Raw genomic sequence first — 19,613 nt, forward strand, 5'->3', positions numbered from 1 at the left:
GCCCTTGCGCTGCATCAGGTTTGGATGCAGCCTCACTGCCGAGTCTGTTTCCGGGGGGAAGGAGGGAGGAAACTGCAGGGTGATCTTCTACCTCTGCGCAGCCAGCCTCCACATTTTACTGACAAATAAAATTTGCAGAATTTTAAAATATTGTGCACAGAAATTTTTTATTGGCACAGAATTCCCTCAGGAGTATAAGTAGGAGTTTGCACCAGTGTCCTTGAGGGAAGTTACCCTTCTCCCCAATACTGTGAAATGTGCTAAAAGGCAACTGGTTGCCACCCTCCACCTCAGAGAAAGCTACATTTCAGTGGTGCTGTAAATATATAGTGTTTAAAAGCATTGCTGCTGAAAAGCGTGAAAGACACTATACAAAAATGTAAAAACATTTTGGCCTCGAGTTCCTAGAATGCACAAATGCCACGTACAACACTGGCAGCCTGGTAACCTTGTACAGGAGATGAATTTACTTAGTATGCTGTTTTATCAGAATGGTAATGGAAAGTAATTAAGTGCAATGGATTACACAGATGTTAGTAGCTAACTTTACGTTACATTTCTCTTATTTGCATTAAAGTAGAAATCAGTTTCAGCAGGATCTAACATTACTATTGAGTTGGTACTCAAGAGGATAAGACTGAGGGTGATATGTCAATGTTATACTGAAGTTTAGAGATTTCTAATACACTTTTGACCATAGGCAGTATAATTTCTGAAGTGTGCCTTCAAGCACAGAAGACTGAGGTGTTGCAGAAAATGAATGGCGTTTCCTTTCATAACTAATTTTTTTTTGCTTAAGTTCAATCAAATTATATGAAAAAGGAATAAGCATGCAAACTTAACAGGGCTTCTCACCAGCATATAGAAGATAAACATATTTGAACATATAAAATATTTACAAGTGCTGTAGGAACTAACCTTGTAAATTTGCACATGGTAGCTGCCTGGAATTTCCAAGCCAAGACTAGCACTTTAAATTCAGTGGGGTCAACACAGAGGTCATTACAAAAACGTTCCATGCCTTCTTCTAGTATGGCATCTTCTCGTTCATCCTTGTATCTCCTAAATAATTCCCCAATCCTTTGAACTGAAGATTCCTCTGTGCCAGAAACAGGCTCTTTCTTTGCATCCCCAGAGAAAGCTGGAGGCTGACTAGAATCTAAAGCAGTATCTGTTTTCTTTGTCCCATTGACAAGAATGTCACCAGAGGATTTCGCACATACCGAGGTATGTTCTTCTTTGTGAACTGCACTTCTTTTGCCATGAGACTTGCTGCTAGATTCTCTATCTCCATTTTTGCTGCCAAGGGTGGAAGAAGGATTCTTGCACTTAGTGACACACTGGCCCATGTTGTTGCAAGCCCAGCTTTTAGAGCAGTCCCCTTCTGATCAGACGCCCCCTCAGCTGCTGTTCAATGAACTTCAACATGCCATCAGCGGGAGTCGACTAACCTGGAAATAAGGTTTAAAATCAAATCACTGTTTCCCCACGGAGACCATATTAAGTAGTTAAGTAACATTCACAGAAGAATAAACAAGAGACTAACTTCAGGAGTTTAAGCTTTGCTTATTGAAGAGGAATAATGTACAGAAAGTTAGTGTATGCCATAAATACAGGCAATTTCAACTAAGGTCCGTTGCTTTACCTAGAAATCAATGCAGCTCACTCAGCAGCTGCAGTATACTAACGGGTCCTAATAAAGGAAATTCCTAAAATTCTTACTGTAACATAGGTTACAAAGAGGTTGATTCATATGCAGAATTCATCAAGACAGACTACTCCAACCCAGAAATATTTTAGAGGAAATCATTTAAAAAAACATGATACATTTAACATATAGAATACACGACTGTGAAACAAAGCAACCTAAGCCAAGGACACTACGTTCTGTCGGAAACCCCAGCATTAACTTTGGCTTTTTGTTGGCTTTGGTCAGTTTCTGACCAACATCTGAACTCTAATTTTTTGTTGTCGTGTAGGTATGCATGCTGCATGTTTACAGAGGGGGAAGGTGGTTAAAAGGGGACACGCATCTTTCCTGGAAGAGTATAATACGTATTTAATAGAAGGGCTATTCATGGTTTCAAGTACCTATCCCAGTCCCTTGGGAGAGAAGGAGTATGAGGGACTGCAGGGGGATTTTCCAATGAAAGTTTCACACACATACTAAGGAGTTAATACTCTCAATTTTAGTTTATAAATTTAAACCAAAAACCATAATTTCTTTCGTAGCCATTTCATTCTAATCAAATTATGAAAGTTATAACTTTTTATAGCGCGTATTTTACCTACGCAAAAAGATTCAGATTCAAACTAAAAGAAATCCAATGACAACTATCATGCCATGGGGCAGCAGTTTTAGGGCTTAAACATTTAGGAAAATCAGAGTAACTCAAAGTACAGAATTGTAGACCTTATTTCTCCTCCTCCAGTCCACCAGTCATAACTATTGGCTTGTATCTTGCCTCTATCAATTAAGCACCAGCCTCCAATGAGAAACTGGACTTTTAGTGCCTTTTCATTACAGCTTCCCTGTTACTTTACTTCCACAACATGGAACCAGTGAGAGATGAGAAAAGGAAGAGTAAGTAACCAAGATAAAATATAAAAAAGGCAAATAGAGAAAGAAGTGTTATTCCTTCCTGCCCTTTGTTCAGGCTGTAAGTGCTTCAGGACTTGGATCTGGAATTGTAAGGCAATTGCCAGTTACCACTAACAGATTGCTTCAAAAACTCAGGGTATGTTTACCCTGCAATCAGAGGTGTGACTGCAGCACATTAGTTACTGGAGCTAGCTTGTGTCTAGCTAGCACTGGTACCAACAGCAGTGGTGCACAAACAGCAGTGCTTGCTAGCCACCCAAATACGTACCCAGCGTATCAGGCAGGCTTGCACAGCCTGTACAGAAGCCTGTGCTGCTGCAGCTTCGTTGTTCTAGGTACCAGCACTAACTAGATTAAAGCTAGCTGGGGTATGTCTACATGTGCTGCAATCAATCACACACATCCTGTCCCCCCAATGCAATAGAGACATACCCTTAGAATAGATCCTCTTCCTCTAGAGGAGTCTTTAATAGGGAATGACTATAAACTCCAGAAAACTAATTCAACAGAAGAGGTCATTTTGAGTCCTCAGATAAGCAACAGCAATTTAATCAATATATTTTCTCTCATCCCACAAGCAATAAATTCATATATGTTTATCTTGCTTTGACCATTTGTTCCGATGGTGGTTGGTAAGGCTGTTAATTTCACAGTTCACACAATAACTGTGACTCACCCATTACGGCTCTTTTTCCCCCTCTAAAAACAATTTTTTCCCCTCATTATCCCATTCAGTTTGCTAGACTGTAGAGATGGAAGAGACTTCTTAGATACCGGACATGACAAGGAGCAGGCATCCTGTAGTTTCCAACATTCCAAATCCTTGACATCTTTTAGGTAATCTGCATCGTTTACATACCGTTTGTATATGGGGGCAAGTATCCATTTAATGTTTGTAAAGACTAGCTCTGATTTAACAATGCTATCTATATTAGTTCATATTTTTAAGGGTTCGCTTAGTCGTTTTTATTTTTCCCCCATTATTATAAAGGGCAGCTTGTTTAAAAAGCCAAATGCTACTTGACATTGCGTATTTAATTGTCAAAGAGCTATAACAGTAATCTGTCTGGTTCCATTGTTCCCATCTGCCTGCAGGTCCACTTTGCCACTTTCCCCAGTAGTTTGCATCAGAGTAATTTCACTCTACTGAAAGTCAATCAATTTTAAATGGAACACTACTATATTGAATGCAAATTCCAGGATAGCAACTCCCTCCCGGATTTACTTAAATTGATCGGCGTCTGAATCCCAATTGACTTGTGAATGGATGGCTAACAGCTCTATCACTTTCCAGAAGTATTATGCAGTACTTAGGTAACTGAATAATGTAGCTACCACAGATTGTGCTTTTGGTTTTAAGTAAAGCATGCAAGAGAAACTGAGGAAAATGAAAATCCAGCGTTACAGCAAATATTTTTTATAACAGTAGGCTTTTGGCAGGGTATAAACCATCATGCATATGGATGTAAGACAACCTCTAGCTCTTGGGAGTTAGGAACATTTTCCCTCTGGGTAGGATATCCCATAACTGCCTACTAGTGCAGGTAGTGGCCCAAGCCAGAGGCAGGATACTGGATGGGTCACTGATCTGATCCAATATGGAAATTCTTATGTTCCTATGTATCTAGAAAGAAGAGATGAAAGTTCACATTGCATGATTGTGATTTACATAATAAAGCTGTACGTGTGATTTTTGTTCTCCTGCTTCCTAAGTAACGATTGGTTTCACCACAGAAAAAGATTTCTGATATTTTTAAGTCTGGTCATGCCATTTTTTACAATACAACAATGTTGATCTCATTATTACTCTTCCTAATGAAAGTGATTATATTACATAGCATGAAGGTCTCAGTCAGTTAATGTTATCAACAGACGCCGTAGGTGAGAAGATGTTATCGTCATGGTAGTTTCAGAAAATGCTGTCGGAAGTTAGTTTTAGATTAACCTATATTGTGCAAATTAACCAAGTCTATTGTTTCAAATAAGCGCTTACCCACGCACCTCTCCTCTTCAGAAAGGATTTTCCTCTATTCCAATCCATCTGTCTTTTATTATGAGACTAGCTGTCTGTTAGCAGTGCTTTACTAATAATAGCACAACACCCACACCAGCAGAGCCCAGACAGTGTCAGCTATTTGTCCGGTAGTGGAACATCTCCCTTCCCTCTACTGAGTAGCTGTTCCAAAACATAATCCTACCTACAGACATCAGAAGAAATTTAAAGTACCACTGTTGTAATTCCTCACTTCTCTTGTAGTATAGGAAACCTGAGGCAACATTCCAATTCTTTTGAAGTACTCTTGCTCCAAAAATAGCAAAACCAGCTTTAAAAAAAAAAAAAAAAAAGTGTCCAGCTACCTCCACAATCAATTTCTCCACATATCTTGTTCTGCAACTTTCTGGTTGTTTTCCAGTGTTGCTTCAGTGGGGGAATGCTGTTCTCACACTGCTGGATCCACTCCACTTGCTTGCTAGTCTTTTTTGCTTCCCATTCCACTCGTGTTTCAGAAGTGCGAGATGCACCAGAATGGGATGGAGACAAGAAAAATTGTGCACTTGGGAAATAATATTTCTGATTGGGAGAGATGGGGCAGAAGAAATCCAATCGCAGCGTCAGGAGCTATGGTGAGAGTTCAGACTTTAGTGGGGGGATCAGAAGAAAATTGCTTCTGTTTATAAAATGAGCATAAGAAATAAGCAACATGATCTCAAAGTGATTTAGCTCATCTAGTATGACCAAGCAAGCACATATGAAACTTGAGGAGATGATTCTGTTGGAATGTTAATATGAATGGGTACATAAAAGGCAGAGTAAAAAAATATACACTAAACATATTTATAAATGAGTTGCAATTTGATAAAAACATCAGGACAAGTAAATAATGATAAAAAACTAGAGGAAAAAGCTGTAGGTACCACTAGTGATAGACTACTGCTACTAGAGAATAATCTGGGACCAAAATCTGAGGAAATCAAAGCCACAGAATACTGTATGCCTGCAGGGTTTTGACTACTCAGCCAGCTGTTGAGCAATAATTTACAGCTAAGAATGAATCATCCAGAGATGTCTATGTTACGTGGAAGACAGGCTCATGAACCAGAAAGTGGAGAATCCAGAGCACCATTGTGAATCTACTTTTTCCAACCAGAAGGAAGCAACTGAGAACCCAGCAGCTGGTAGTCACTACTCATAAGTAAAAGCCCACCACTAAGAATAAGATTTGCAGACCTCAATATTACCCATGAAATAAAATTAAAGAGGTAGAAACCATTAGGAAGATCTTATTAATACAGCCATTAATTTTAAACAGTGGGTAAGAAATTAACTGGGGGAAAAAGTGGGTAAGAAAGTAACTGAAGGGAATAAAACTGATGAACTGACTCCTTCATAGCAATTATTTTTGAAGTCAAAGAAATGGGAACATTCCATAAGAAGGGCAAAAAGCCAGCAAGTTTGGGGGTTTGTTAGGCAATGCCTTAAGTTTAACTGCAACCACTAATATAATGGAACCAAGAGTGAGACAAGAATCCATTAACACCTGAAGAATAATGAAGTCCTGAGCAACAAATAGCATACAGTTTATAGAAGAAAAATAGCACCAGAATTTTTTAAATTTAAATTTAAAAACTTACAAAATTCAAAGGAGAGCAATAGGACAGGCAGGAGGTGTTGGGGGAACCCAAAACAGATCTCCCTTTGTTGCATGAAAGAAACAAAAAGTTTAGGGATTCCCACTACAAATGGAAGTTCAGCCACACTAATTGTTATACCCCTTTCCATCGTAACCCAGGGAGTACACTCCATGGTGACAGCATGGCTGAAGTTCTGCAGGATTTCCTCACTGTCTCAGCATCTCCCAGCAAATCCATAAAGTTTCCAACAGAAATTAATCCAGACTCCTACAGAATCCTGGATGTATGGCATGACAATATAGTATCCAGAGGGGCAGAGGCTGAGGAGAGACTATTGGGCGTAGCCTGGATGTTCCAGCTCTGTTCAGAGGCTCCAGAATGCGTAGAATTTCTTAAGATACATGTAAGATGGCATTACCTCTTCAGGTTCTTTCACTTTTCCTCCTATTCCTCCAAGGTTTCCACCTTGGAAACTTTACAGATGTCAACTCTAGTTATCTTACTCAGAGAAGAATGATCAGGCTGCTCTAATAGCAGTTTTACCTTCTCAAATGTCTATTAAGGGTCACAGAAAGTTTAATACTTACATAATCTCAAATCCATGGGGGATCATTTCTTTTTTTAAGTTTCCTTCAGACTTCCAGGTCTCCACGTGGAATGCTCTAAAACAAGAGGACTACTCAGAAATCTTTACACTTTAAAAGCAGACTGCAATAACTGTAAAATGCACCTTTAAAAATACAACCAACTACTACTATACATGAGAACACCTGATGAATTTGCAATTTTTTTTTACACAACTGAAATCTATTTGTTGTAACAGCAACATTTCTACAAACTAGGTAGCCTTTCAATTAGTAAGTGATTACAGCGATATTAGCCAGCATTAGCTCAGTTTCAGAGACAATTTGCATCAGACTACTACATTGTTATTTGTACCCAGAATATAATTAAAGTATCGGATACAGCAACAATATTTTATCTCAATGGAAGTTTCAACTTACAGCCATTTCAGTAGACTGCGCTTTTATGACTTTTAGCAAGGTGTTTCATTTCTTGCATTCAAGACAAGTTTGAATGCATACTCTAGTATATGCACCAACCAGCAAATAGTAGTGAGTAAGGGGACATCCAATCCCTAGGAGAACCAAATAAATACCACTTTGAGTGTAGCTCTACTCTGAAAAGGGACCGCCCCCAAAAAAAGCATTGTAAGGTTCCACGTTTATTGTGCCTTATGGACTTCCAGATAAAACACGGGCCGGGTATGTCTAGATTAGACATGGAAAGTGTGAATTGCTCTGAAGGCAACATACACACACTAGTTAAGCGTTAACACACAAAAATACAAGCAAAGCCGCAGCAGTACAAGTGGCAGGAGGCACTAGACGATGACCTGAGTAAGATCCTGTCCAAGACCCCAGGTACTTACTGCGTGTGGTTAGCCTCTCCCGCCAGTCGCACTGCCACAGTTACACTCGCACTACCATTTTTGGCGTATTAGTTCTGATCAAACTTGTGCAGGTATGTCTCCCTGAGCTGGAATTTACACCCTCCAGCTCCAGTGCAGACATAACTATGTTTCCTGGTAAACTGAGGGTTTCTTAACTCCCAGTCCTGCAAATTCAACCCCAAATCTGAAAACCAGGCTGGGTTCTCTCCAGCTTATGCAGCAGAAGTTCTGACTGCAGAACCTACTCAACAACTGTGTTCACGCACAAGTTAGAAAAAGAATCTCAGCTCACTGTTCTGGAGCTGCATTGACTCTGCAGTATTAATAAGAGTAGTAAAGAAGCACATACGGCTCAGTACATTCAGGGAGCAGAATCAGTTGATTGAGAGGTGCCACTTCTTGGCTCGCTGTTTAGATTGGAATGGCTTGTTAAGAAGCAAGCTGGAGACTTGCTCATATCCATAGAGCTTTTCCAATGGAAAGCAGTAGGGAGTGGATGGGGAATGACAATCCATATTTCCTTGAACTGCTTTTGACCCCCATGCTGCTCCAAGCACACCAAAAAGAGAACCAGTTCAGGGTAAAGCAGCTTCAAAACAACATAGTTTGAATAGTGCGAGTTCAAGGAACTGGGCATCTGGGAGCATCTAAAAAACATCTCTGAAGTTGTCAGGGTTTTTTTTTTACTCATTCAAAATAGAAAAAAAATAAGGAAAGAAAGAAAAAGAAAAATATTCATTTAATTACTGAAGTGCTTTTACCCACCCTCTCGGAAAAACAGCACAGAGACAACATTTTAACAGTTTTTATATATTCCACATTTATGACAAACTCTGCTTTAAGCAATTTGACGGGGGAAAAAAAGAGACTGCTTTTTCAGGGAAGGGCTACACCGTTCAATACTTACCTGAAAATATCAAATCTATGTCTCCAGTTAACTACAGTACAAAATGCAAAGAGTAAATTTAGTTCTGGAAAGACCAAAGACTGATGTAATTCAAGCCTAGCCAGTGAAAGCCAGGGTATCGTGAAGTAGTTTCCACCTTGGCTGACCTATGGATATGTACTATATAGTGCCAGATGCCAGCAATTTTAACATCTGTTAAAAGAGTCACCTCCAACCTTTCCCTAGTTATTTTTAATTCAGTTGTGTTGCAAATTGCTAGGTTCGAACTGCATAGTAAGTACCCTGGTGCTTGTGTCAATCTCTAAATAGCTCCAAACATCAAGGGGTAGTTGGTTCCAGAACGACTCAAAGCTGGTATTTTTTTAACAGAAGTTCTTACCACTGGTTTGCTAAACTTGTAAGGTTAGACTTACCACGCCTCATAACGCTAATGTGTGGGATTTAAAATAAAGAATAAGCTTGAGCTAGCAGCTAGGGAAGTCCCAGCTACTCGAGTATATATTTAAAGGTCCTCCAGAAGATCAGAGGTGAGGGGGCAATCTACAATTTAATTAGGTCCACGGGTTAAGGCTACAAAGTTATGGTGGTTATGTGCTACTGTCAGTTCATAGCGTCTTCCTCACTGGTGTCAACAGACATTTTTCACCAAGGCCATTTAGAAGATGGCCCTTAACTTTTTAGTTGTTTAGTACTCTGTGGAAAAATTATTATGCAAAAAGCCATCAAGAGCACTATATCTTCCCTCACTTTTCCTCCCCTTCTGCTGGATATCATGCAGTGGTTTTAAGACTTTTGGGCATCTCCTTCTGGCTTCCTATACTTCCCCATTTTGGTACCTTGGCACTCTTGATCTCTGCAAGAAAGGGATCATTTTAATATGGAAAGCAGCCAGAGGCAGAACTACTAGTGTTCTAGTCACTTTGCTTCCAGGTGTAAGAGCTTCTGCAGTTGAGAAGGAAACAGTTATCTTTGCAAGGAAAACAACACTAGTATGATCATACTCTTTTTGCCCTCTTCAGCAGGCTTTATATACAAACAGATAGAGGCGGACAGAAATGGATTTGGGCCATGTTTCCACTTGGAAGGCTTTGCCAGTACAAGTATACCGGCAAAGCACTCCTACAGTGGAAAAAAGCTTATACTTGCAAAGGTGCACTTTTGTCAGCACAGCATATCCAGCCCCAGTCCTCCTCTTTCCTCCCATCAAGCAAAATAAGCTAAACTGGCAGTATAATCCATCTACACTAGGGGCTTTTGCCAGCTCAGCTACATTGGGGTCAGGGATCACACGTCCTCACATCCCTGCCAGACATAGCTATGCCTAAAAAAAGTTTGTTGTGTACAACTGGCCTTAGTCCCGTCCACTGCAGAAGTAGATCTGTGTGCAATATTTCACAAGGAAGCCTGAAAAGAGGAAAGGTTTTTCAGGTTTTGTGGTAATTGAGGAGCTCTAATCAGGTATGCTGAGGTTCAAGAACCTTTCAGTGACCCCGAGAAATGTTATGAATACGAGTGAAACCACTCAAGTTCTGGTTTTGCACAAATACAAGCCAAACAAAATGAAGCAAAATTTTAATGTCAGATGAATTTTGCTTTGAGTTTTGGGTCCAAACCCAGGGCATGTGAACCCAGATGAATCAAAACTGGAAAAAGTTGCACAAATTTCTGCAGACAGAAATATTTTATTTTAGGGTGCAAGATTAATACACACACACACACACACACACACCCTGTGCATGAGACCTATTAAAAGAGAAAAGTGATTAGGATCACACAAGCCTCCCTAGTTTGTCTTTGCAGCCAGCTCTGTATGAAAGTGATGGAGTACAATTTTGGCTGTTGCTGCTTGTGGGCGAAATTATAGTGTAATCAAGCGATGGAAGAGCTGAACACCACATTGCTCAATCAGCAGGCGAGCTGGAATTTTGAAGCCCACAAACTGTTAGGATCTGCTGAGGTGAAGCTCTCTCAGGGGAATCCTCAATTTAAGTAAGAAAAGTTATTTTAAAGTTGACCTAGATAGGGAAAGGAAGTGTGGAATCAGGGGACAAAACCCCCACCTTTGAAATGTCATCCTATATTTCTAGAAGCCAGTTTACAGCAGGTCTAGAAACTCTCTACAGCTGCAGCCAGTGTTTTTTGGGCCAATTAGCTATGCCAAGAATCAGAATTGCAGACACTTCATAGTAGCATGAACTGTGACCGTCTTCCAACATCCATAGCTACCGTGCAACAAGTCCCATAATAGCTGGGAAGTAGTTAAGAATTTGTTAAATGATCATGTCTAGACATTGTATTAGCAAAAGAAGTCGTCTAGGAATGTACCATTAAAGAAAGTTTTCCTTCCATGCGCTCCGCACAGAAGACACCTATTCTGCTATGTTCTTTATCCAAATGCATACTATGAAAGGGAAAGAGCAATAGTATAAAATGCCAAATGCTTCCAAATTGCAATAAATACAGTCTAAAAAAATTACAAGTAGGTGTTTCAGCCCATCATGTTGTGTTAATTTTAGAACAAGGCTAGCTGAAGAAAACAGACTGAGGAACAAAGTGAAACATGATATGACTTCTATCTAAAAGACTGGAGTAAAAGCACTGACACATTCTGTACCTTGGGGGAGCACCCTTTAACCCCCTATATTCCTCATCTGTCTATAATTGTGATATTACATACAAAGCATGCTTATAAGGAATCAGGGTGAAGAATAGGATCTGCTGAAAGTCATTTCTCTATCCATCTATGTATATCATTAACGCATAGGAAGTTATGAGAATTGTGTTGTATGGTTGTCACTAAAACATGCTGTAAGTTGGGGAAACAGCCAGATATTAGCTCCCCAGAAGCAACAGCAAGGAAAGTAACCAAAACCCAGGCGGGATGTCAAACAACCTATCCATCACCATTGTCCAGCAAGGGAGCTACAAGTCAATGATTCACCTGCATCAGACCACACCAGGGGAATTGCTTAACCTTGTCTGGAGACTCAGCAATGCCCCCAGACATGCTTGGACTTTTGCTCCCCAAGCACATGGGACTGAGGATATAAAACAGACACAGTGACCACATGCTGGGCCTTTCTCCTTCACCCACCTATACTGCAAGTAACAACAAGGACCCTCTGAAAACTCCAACTGAGGGGACTGGCCCAGATTTCAAGGATGAAATCTGTGTACTATGAACTGCAATATCCAGTGGAGTGAGAAAAACTGCTTAGTCTAGTTGTTGCCCAGTTTAATAGGGTTGAGAGTTTAGACTACATGCTTGTATTTTAATTTCTTTTGATAACTAATTAAATTTTTGCCTATCACTTAAAATTTACCTTTTGTAGTCAATAAATGTTTTACTATTTATCTTTATCAGTGCGTTTGCCTGAAATGTGTGGTAAATCTGCTCAGGTTTTGCAAAGGCTGGTATATACTCACTTTCCATTAATGAAGGGGTGAACCAATTAATAAATCTGCATTGCTCATCTTGAGCAGTGCAAGACGGTATATTCCTGAGGTGCAAGGCTGGGAGTGGGGGGAATTTTGGCTCTGGTGCCTTTCTCTGTGAGACTCATGAGTGGCTCTGGGAGCATTCACACAACATAGCTGAGTATGGGGTCTCCACATGCAGTCGTGCTGAGCGATAACAGCACCTGGAGGGCTTTGCTGCTGGTCATTAGCAGGCTGGAGAGAGTTCAGGGGGCACAGTGGTCCCACAGTCCCAGGCTGCATCCTGGGGATCCCATCACAGGTACTCACAACTAGTTTTGTTCTTTAGAAGACCCATTGCTTGAAGTTGCTTTTGGATCCCTTTGCTTTTTCAGCAAAGGCAGCCTGTCACACTATCCTTGCATTGTTTCTTGGATGTTTTCCTTCTTCCAAACCTCTATCTTTTATGGCCAGAACCACAAAGTAACCACGGAGTTTCTTTTCATTTTCTATTTCTATTGAACATCATTTTTTAAAAGTTTACAAATCCTTTAGACACTGGTACAACATCATGGGCTATATCCTGTACTCGTAGGTGGTGAGCTGATGACTTCTTTGGTCTTCTCCATACAAGCTATAATCCTATGAAGCCCATCATGCAAACCCAGAAGCCTGCTTAGCATACTGGCTTTTCTTATTACAGTTGCCCCCAGAGGCTCCATCTAAGACTGAGCTAGGCTCAGTACAATCACATAATGTGAAACAGACTTTGCTTTGAAGAGTTTATACAACCAAAATAGATAGATAATGGGTGGAGGAGAACCAAGCCACAGCCAGATGAAGTGACCACTCAAAGGTATGGAGTCTGTTAGTGGCAGAGTATGAACCAGAACCCGAGTCTCCTGCCTCCCAGGCCAGTTCCTATCCTGTAGATACTTCAAAATGACAACATTTTAACAAGTAAATGAATATTTCTTGCATGATACTCAGATCTGTTCCTCTTTGCTTCAGAAGCAAAGATGTTTTTACTGATAGCACCAGTCATCACCAGCTTTTTAAAGATTAAAGGTCTATTTTCATAATTCCTTATTGGCTTCACTGGCAACTCTGGATCCTTAGCCACTCTGAAAAGCCAAGTCGTAAGTCTACTGATTTTTAAATGCTAAAATACTAATAGCCAAGCACGTTATTTCCAGAGTTCATTATAGGCTTTAGCATAACTTCATTGCTACTTGAGGTTTCTAATACAGAAGTTATGAATAACCAAAGTAGCACACCAGCACAGGCACTAGCAAAATTAGCAAGTAGTTGAAACAGGCTAAGCCGTGATGCCATCATATTGCACAAGCTAAAGGCAATGAGGCTGCAGAGTAAATGATAAATGTAAGGTACAATAGGAAGGTTTTTGATACTGATTTGCAGAATCTTAGATTCATAGATTCTAAGGCCAGAAGGCACCATTCTGATCATCCAGTCTGACCTCCTGTATAACAAAGGCCAGGGAACTTTCCCCAAAAAATTCCTACAAGAAATTTTAGAAAAACAATTATAATTTAAAAATCTTCAGTGATGGAAGATCCACAAATTTTGGTAAACAGTCCCAATGGTTAATTACCCTCACTTTAAAAAAATTGACCCCTATTTTCAGTCTGAATTTGTCCTGCTTCAACTTCCAGCCAATGGGTTTAGAAGTAGCTGGACTGCAAGCACTCACTGAACATTATCGATCTGCCCAGGACAAAATAGAATCTGTAGACAACTCTGCCCAGACTATAGTCAAATCGACTTGAGTAGGAGAAAACTCCCCTCCCCCACTCCCAGCAATAAGCAAATGTAATTGTAAGATTAATTTTTTAGACTGCAGTGTGAATTAAACATGTTTGTGGGACTTAACCTGTCTTACTTTCCTTACGAATTCTTAGAAGCTGTGAGACTGCTTCCATTTTATAAGAAAATTAAATCTAGTTTTGGTTAAAGCCAAGTAGGTCTGTCAATGTAAATATATTTAATTTGTTCCTATATGAAGAAAATAAGAGTACTGGAAAGCAAACAACTGCCGAGTCATGTATAAAATTGAACTTTTCTCCCCAAAAGCAGATTCCCTGCTTCAGCTGATTAATGGTGGGACATCTTGGCATGAGTGGGAAAGCCCCAGACTGTAGGGTAGTAACGTTGGCAACTTGTTGGTCAAGTTGTAAAAGTCTAAAAAGAGGAAGATGCCTAAATACTTAATGAAGTCAGGTTTTAGAATTCAGATGCTCAGAGAAAGTTTACAAAAACTTTGCTATCCACCTTAATATTTTCATTATTACATTGTAATTTACATGTTAGTACCATACAAGAATTATTTGTCCTGGGCACAGTCAACTCCGAAGGAAATTCCTTCATTGGCCTGGGGACAGTATTTAAGTTTCGTATACGGGATTGTTTTAAATAAAATCTTAAGGTACATGAAAGTGATTAAGAATAAATATTTAACGAGAGTATATTTGGACTTCTATGCAGTTTATTTTTAAAACAGAACCTAAGAACAGCCATACTGGGTCAGACCAAAGGTCCATCTAGCCCTGTATCCTGTCTTCCGACAGTGGCCAATGCCAGATGCTCCAGAGGGAATGAACAGAACAGGTAATTGTCAAGTGATCCATCCCCTGTCGCCCATTTCCAGCTTCTGGCTAACAGAGGCTATGGATACCCTCCCTGCCCATCCCGGCTAATAGCCACTGATGGACCTATCTAGTTCTTTTTTTGGTAAGTAAAGGAGAAACTGATACTAAACTACCTGCAAAGGCCTGATTTCCAAGTTCTGCTTTCTGTATTACTGTTAGCAGCATAAGGAATGCAACCTCTGACTCTGTTTAGAAGTTAGCAAAATCACCTTCAATAGCTACACCAGAAATATAGAACCCTTGAGTGCCTGAACTCAGGTTATAACCAATAACAAAGTCTTTTAGTTCTCCTTTAGAAGGTTTTGGTTGGTTGTTTTTGTGTTTTTTTAATAGCTTGAAACAGCACAGGCATTCTGATAATAGCTTGGCACTTAAAAAAAGGCAGCTTTCACTTACTTTGAATTCATTAGATGATTGTTCACTTTTGAAAAATTAAAATGTACCAACCATACTAGCTACACTCTTTATTAATGCACAGAAAGCATAAACAACATACAACTTCAGATACAGATAGTTAAATATGAAGCTTGGATACTTTATGCATTTCATCTTCAGCAGTTCTAAAGCATCTATTACAGTAGTGTCTAAATACTGAAAAAGTGTACTGTGAGGCCTTCCTATATTGAAAATTCTGTAATGCAAACATTTAATATCCAGCTTGAGAATAGTACCACTGTATACAAATACCCACAAACTAAAGGAGGTTTGAATTCAAACTTGTTTGCTTGAACCCATCACTGGTAGACAAACACACACTCTTGATTTTTTTAATAGTAATCTCTAATGTTTGTCTGAAGAGACTGGCCTTTTCCCCTTCCCACAAGGCTAACAAAGGGTCAGAAAGCAAAAATCCAGAGTAAAAATTGCTGCTCATCCACTTTTGTGCACAAATAAAAAAACAGAATCTGTATCACACACTCCTGTTGAGCTCTGTTTAATATTTATGCCCAGTGACACATTAACAGCAGCATGACAGCCTTAGCTATCAATTTGCTCACTTTTTCAGCTTAGCTTTTTGGCTATAATGGAAAAACTGACAGAAGTTTAATAGTAGCACTACCGGTTACTAAAAAGTTTGCCTGCTCTAAAGCACATATTACAGAAGTAATGGTGCTATTGAGATCTATTCTGTGAAATGTTGGTAAAGTACCATAGCTAGGGCCCTACCAAATTCAGGGTCCATTTTGGTCAATTTCACAGTCATGGGATTTTAAAAATAGTAAATGTCATGATTTCACCTATAAAAGTCTGAAATTTCAGTGTTGTAATTGTAGGGGTCCTGACCCAAAAAGGAGCTGTGAGGAGACTGCAAGGTTATTGTAGGGGGGTTGCGGTACTGCTACCCTTATTACTTCGCTGCTGCTGGAGAGCAGCAGCTGCTGGCTGAGAGCCCAGCTCTGAAGGCAGAGCTGCCCCCAGCAGCAGCACAGAAGTAAGGATGACATGGTATGATACTGCCATCCTTACTTCTGCGCTGCTGGCTGCAGAGCTGGGCCTCAGTCAGCAGTCAACACTCCAGGGCCCCCGAGCTCTGAAGGCAGCAGTGCAGAAGAAAGGATGGTATGGTATGGTATTGCCACCTTACTTCTGCACTTCTACTGGTGGAGCACTGCCTTCAGAGCTGAGCACCCAGGCAACAGACACCGCTTTCCAACCACCTAGCTCTGAAGGCAGCACAGAAATAAGAGTGGCAATACTGCAACGCCCCTGCGACTCCCTTTTGGGTTAGGGCCCCCAATTTGAGAAACGCTGATTTCCCTTGTGAAATCCGTATAGGATAGGGTAAAAGCACACAAAAGACAAGATTTCACAGTCCATGATGCCACGATCATGGCCGTGAATTTGGTAGGGCCCTAATCATAGCTCATGCTTTAATCTAGTCTGACCTCCCTACACTTTGTTCAGTTGTCTGCAGTATTAGTACAAATGGCCAAAGAGTTCTTGACTATATTTGAGCAATAGTGCCTCAAGCACCATTCTTCCACTGCCCAAATGCTCCCATTAAAGAAAAACTTTTCTAATATCTACCCTAATTTTTTCCTTCAAGATATCAGTTCTTCTTCCATCACTTCCACAATTAAATAAGTCTCTAAATAATTCCCATTCATGTATCTATCTTGAAGGCATTTATAGACAACATGAGTATGTTGGATTCTCTATTCTACAGAAGCATAGCTTCCTCAGACTCTCTTCAGGTCTTAGCCTCCAGTTCTTGGATCACTTTTATTGCCCTGGTTTGTAATTCTATCATATTTGAACTGTGAAGTTCAGAACCTCACACAGAATGTCAAGCGAGAGGTATATAAGGTTATACGAATACCTCCCCAGTTCTACGGGTGATCCCTTTATGTAGGCATAAACACCACATACTGGTTATATTTGCCATAGCATCAGAGCTGCAATTTCATATTTGGTTTTCCAACTAGCATCATCCTAGGGCCCTCAGACTCTCTGAATAACGGAGTTGCCACTGCTAAGCAGTTCCCAAGACACTATGTCATGGCAGGATGAAGTTACAGTAGATGTCAGCTAAAGGATTATAGTTAGCACTCTTGGGTTTACTGACCTTAATTTGTAACTACTTAACATTCCAGCACTATAAGTATTTGACTCTTATGAGACTTCTAGACAAGATAAAGAAGACTCTTGCCTGTCAAGATAACTCAGTTGTATAGAAGGCTGCCTAGAATTTGTACACACTCTTCAAGAGAACTAGTATATTCAGTTTACTAGGATGTTTAGAGGGTAAATTGCAGTTGGCTCTTTACCAGAAGCCAACACATGCTAACCTACATTACTATGCAATTACCATTGTTTCAAGTTGAGATACTGTGTCATTACTGCAGAATAACCTACAGTCAAGTATACAATTAATCCATGTCACTAGTGAAGATAATCCACAAAACAAGCCACTTAAGATAGTGTTTGAAAAAACTGCTAGACACCCAACAGCCAGAGGACAAAGCCTGCCAGTCGGGGCAAATAAAGATGAAGGAGACCGAAAGATAAGAGGCAACCCCTTAATGAGAAACCCAGCTGCATGGAAGAAGGCAGGTTTTCGGATTCCTAGCAGGCTTGCTACAGGGCTCCTTTGTATGCACTGGCTAGTAAGTCTCTAATAAGAGGTCCCCAATATAGTGCCAGGGCATCTAAGTGCACCCACGTACTGGCCAGCAGACAAGCATCCGCCAAAATGCCGCCGACCAGCAGCGTCATCCAGAGGCATTGCCGCCAAAATGCTGCTGATTTTCGGCAACATTTAGGTGGCAATGCCTATTGACGTTGCCGCTTGTCGGTGGCATTTCGGCGGATGCTCATCTGCTGCCACAGTCCTCCATGGCTCGTCCGGCACCCACCAGACGAAAAAGGTTGGGGACCACTGTTCTAATATGTTTAAAGTGTATTCCGTCATCCCATCAGAATCCAGGATAGGAAAGATCTTTCCTCAGCCTTAGTTTTGTGATTGGGAAGACTCTCCATTACTCTAACAATTCCCAGCCTCCACTTTTGGTGTCTTTCCATCCCAGCCAACAAAAACACACTTAAATATTTCTAGACTACTCATTACAAAACAGTACCAAAATGCCTAATAGAATGGCTCAATTGTTTCTGCTGTTTGTACTTTTTACAAACACAGCAGAATGAAAGTGTGTCAGTTTCACCACTACCCACAGGGTTTTCAATAATAGTAGTGACACTAACCAATACCTCCGACATCAACAACAGAGAAAACCACCAAGACTGCTGGAACGTGGGGCAACAGAGGCACTGACATTGTTTGCAGAGTCCAGAAGACAGCACTGGACCAGTTTACACTGGATTCACTTTTGGATTGTTATATTCACTGCTATAGAGGCTAAGTAATAACTCAGTATATTACTTGCCCCCCATCCCATTCTATCCTCCCCATCCATAAACATATTCATGGAACATAAGGTAGAGGATTCCATCTATCTCCTACATAGGGCTGCAAGGAAGAAGCAGGCAGAGTTATCTTCATTACCCTCACTGACATATATAGAAAAGAGGTCAGAATTTGGTCCTTTGAATTTGAAGCCTGTCAGAGAGTCTGGCAGCCTCTATCCTTTGGACAGTGCTCCTCCCAGTAATCTTTTTTCCAGGCTTACAGAAAAAGTTGCCCTAGATTTTGTTGCCCAAATCACCCTTTTATCCCGTTATTTATACTGTTGCCCTCCTTCGTGTCAAATGCTTAAGATCATAGCATTGAAGTGCTATTACAAAAATTTAAAAAACCCAATGAGTTATAGAAACTACTGCTATGATCACAAACTGAACACATCAGCCCAGTTTATCAGGAACAAGACAACACTCATCTAAGAGCTAAAGCAAATCACTGCATTCTCAAGGCCAAACCAAACCCCATTTCTGGGATCTAGGGGCAAATTAGCAATCATACAGGTTATCAGTCTCAAGACTAAAGGAATCACAAGAGCATCAAACTGAGCTATCAAAGAGTATTACTGCTACAAGTACACCCTTAGTATCTCAGAAATCTTTAAACAAATTTATGAATGCTGAGCTCTAGCTCATCATTAGCTATTATGAAATAATTAAAATAAAAAAAATACTGTATATCCTGAACTTTCCAACAAGTTTCTAACACCAGTTGCACTGGAATTAAATCGAGTTTATCAACACAAATCAAGAACCCTACCGCCTCTGTAGCTCCTTTCCTTCCACCTGTGCTAATACTGATACTTAGTTGCATACTGCATGTTGCCTTTAATCTGAGGAGCTATAAAAGCTCTTCACAGACCCTTAATTAAGCCTTACAGCACACTTGTGAGGCAATTTTTTTTAAACAAATAAGAAAACAGAGCCAAGAACAGATCTCATGACTCCCAGCCCTACGTTTTAGCCAAGAGACCATCCTTCTGCTCCTGATATGTACCTGGAAAGTGAGTGATCAGA

General features: G+C 40.3%; 1 protein-coding gene across 3 annotated transcripts in view; it reads right to left on the bottom strand.

Moving 5' to 3' along the window:
- DCUN1D3 (defective in cullin neddylation 1 domain containing 3) overlaps positions 1-19,613 on the bottom strand; it is a 31,871-nt gene that overhangs the window by 10,320 nt on the left and 1,938 nt on the right. For 2 of the 3 annotated variants that reach the window (XM_030578374.1, XM_030578375.1), the window contains exons 2-3: positions 6,823-6,897; positions 919-1,451 (exon numbers count right to left, since the gene is read on the bottom strand). In XM_030578374.1, the coding sequence (XP_030434234.1) occupies positions 919-1,349 (431 nt within the window). In that variant the 5' untranslated portion in view covers positions 1,350-1,451; positions 6,823-6,897. The remainder of the gene's footprint in view (positions 1-918; positions 1,452-6,822; positions 6,898-19,613) is intronic. The other variant, XM_030578376.1, reaches the window with a different exon arrangement.

This window comes from Gopherus evgoodei, chromosome 10 (assembly GCF_007399415.2).
Source record: "Gopherus evgoodei ecotype Sinaloan lineage chromosome 10, rGopEvg1_v1.p, whole genome shotgun sequence".
Classification (NCBI taxonomy): Eukaryota; Metazoa; Chordata; order Testudines; family Testudinidae; genus Gopherus; species Gopherus evgoodei.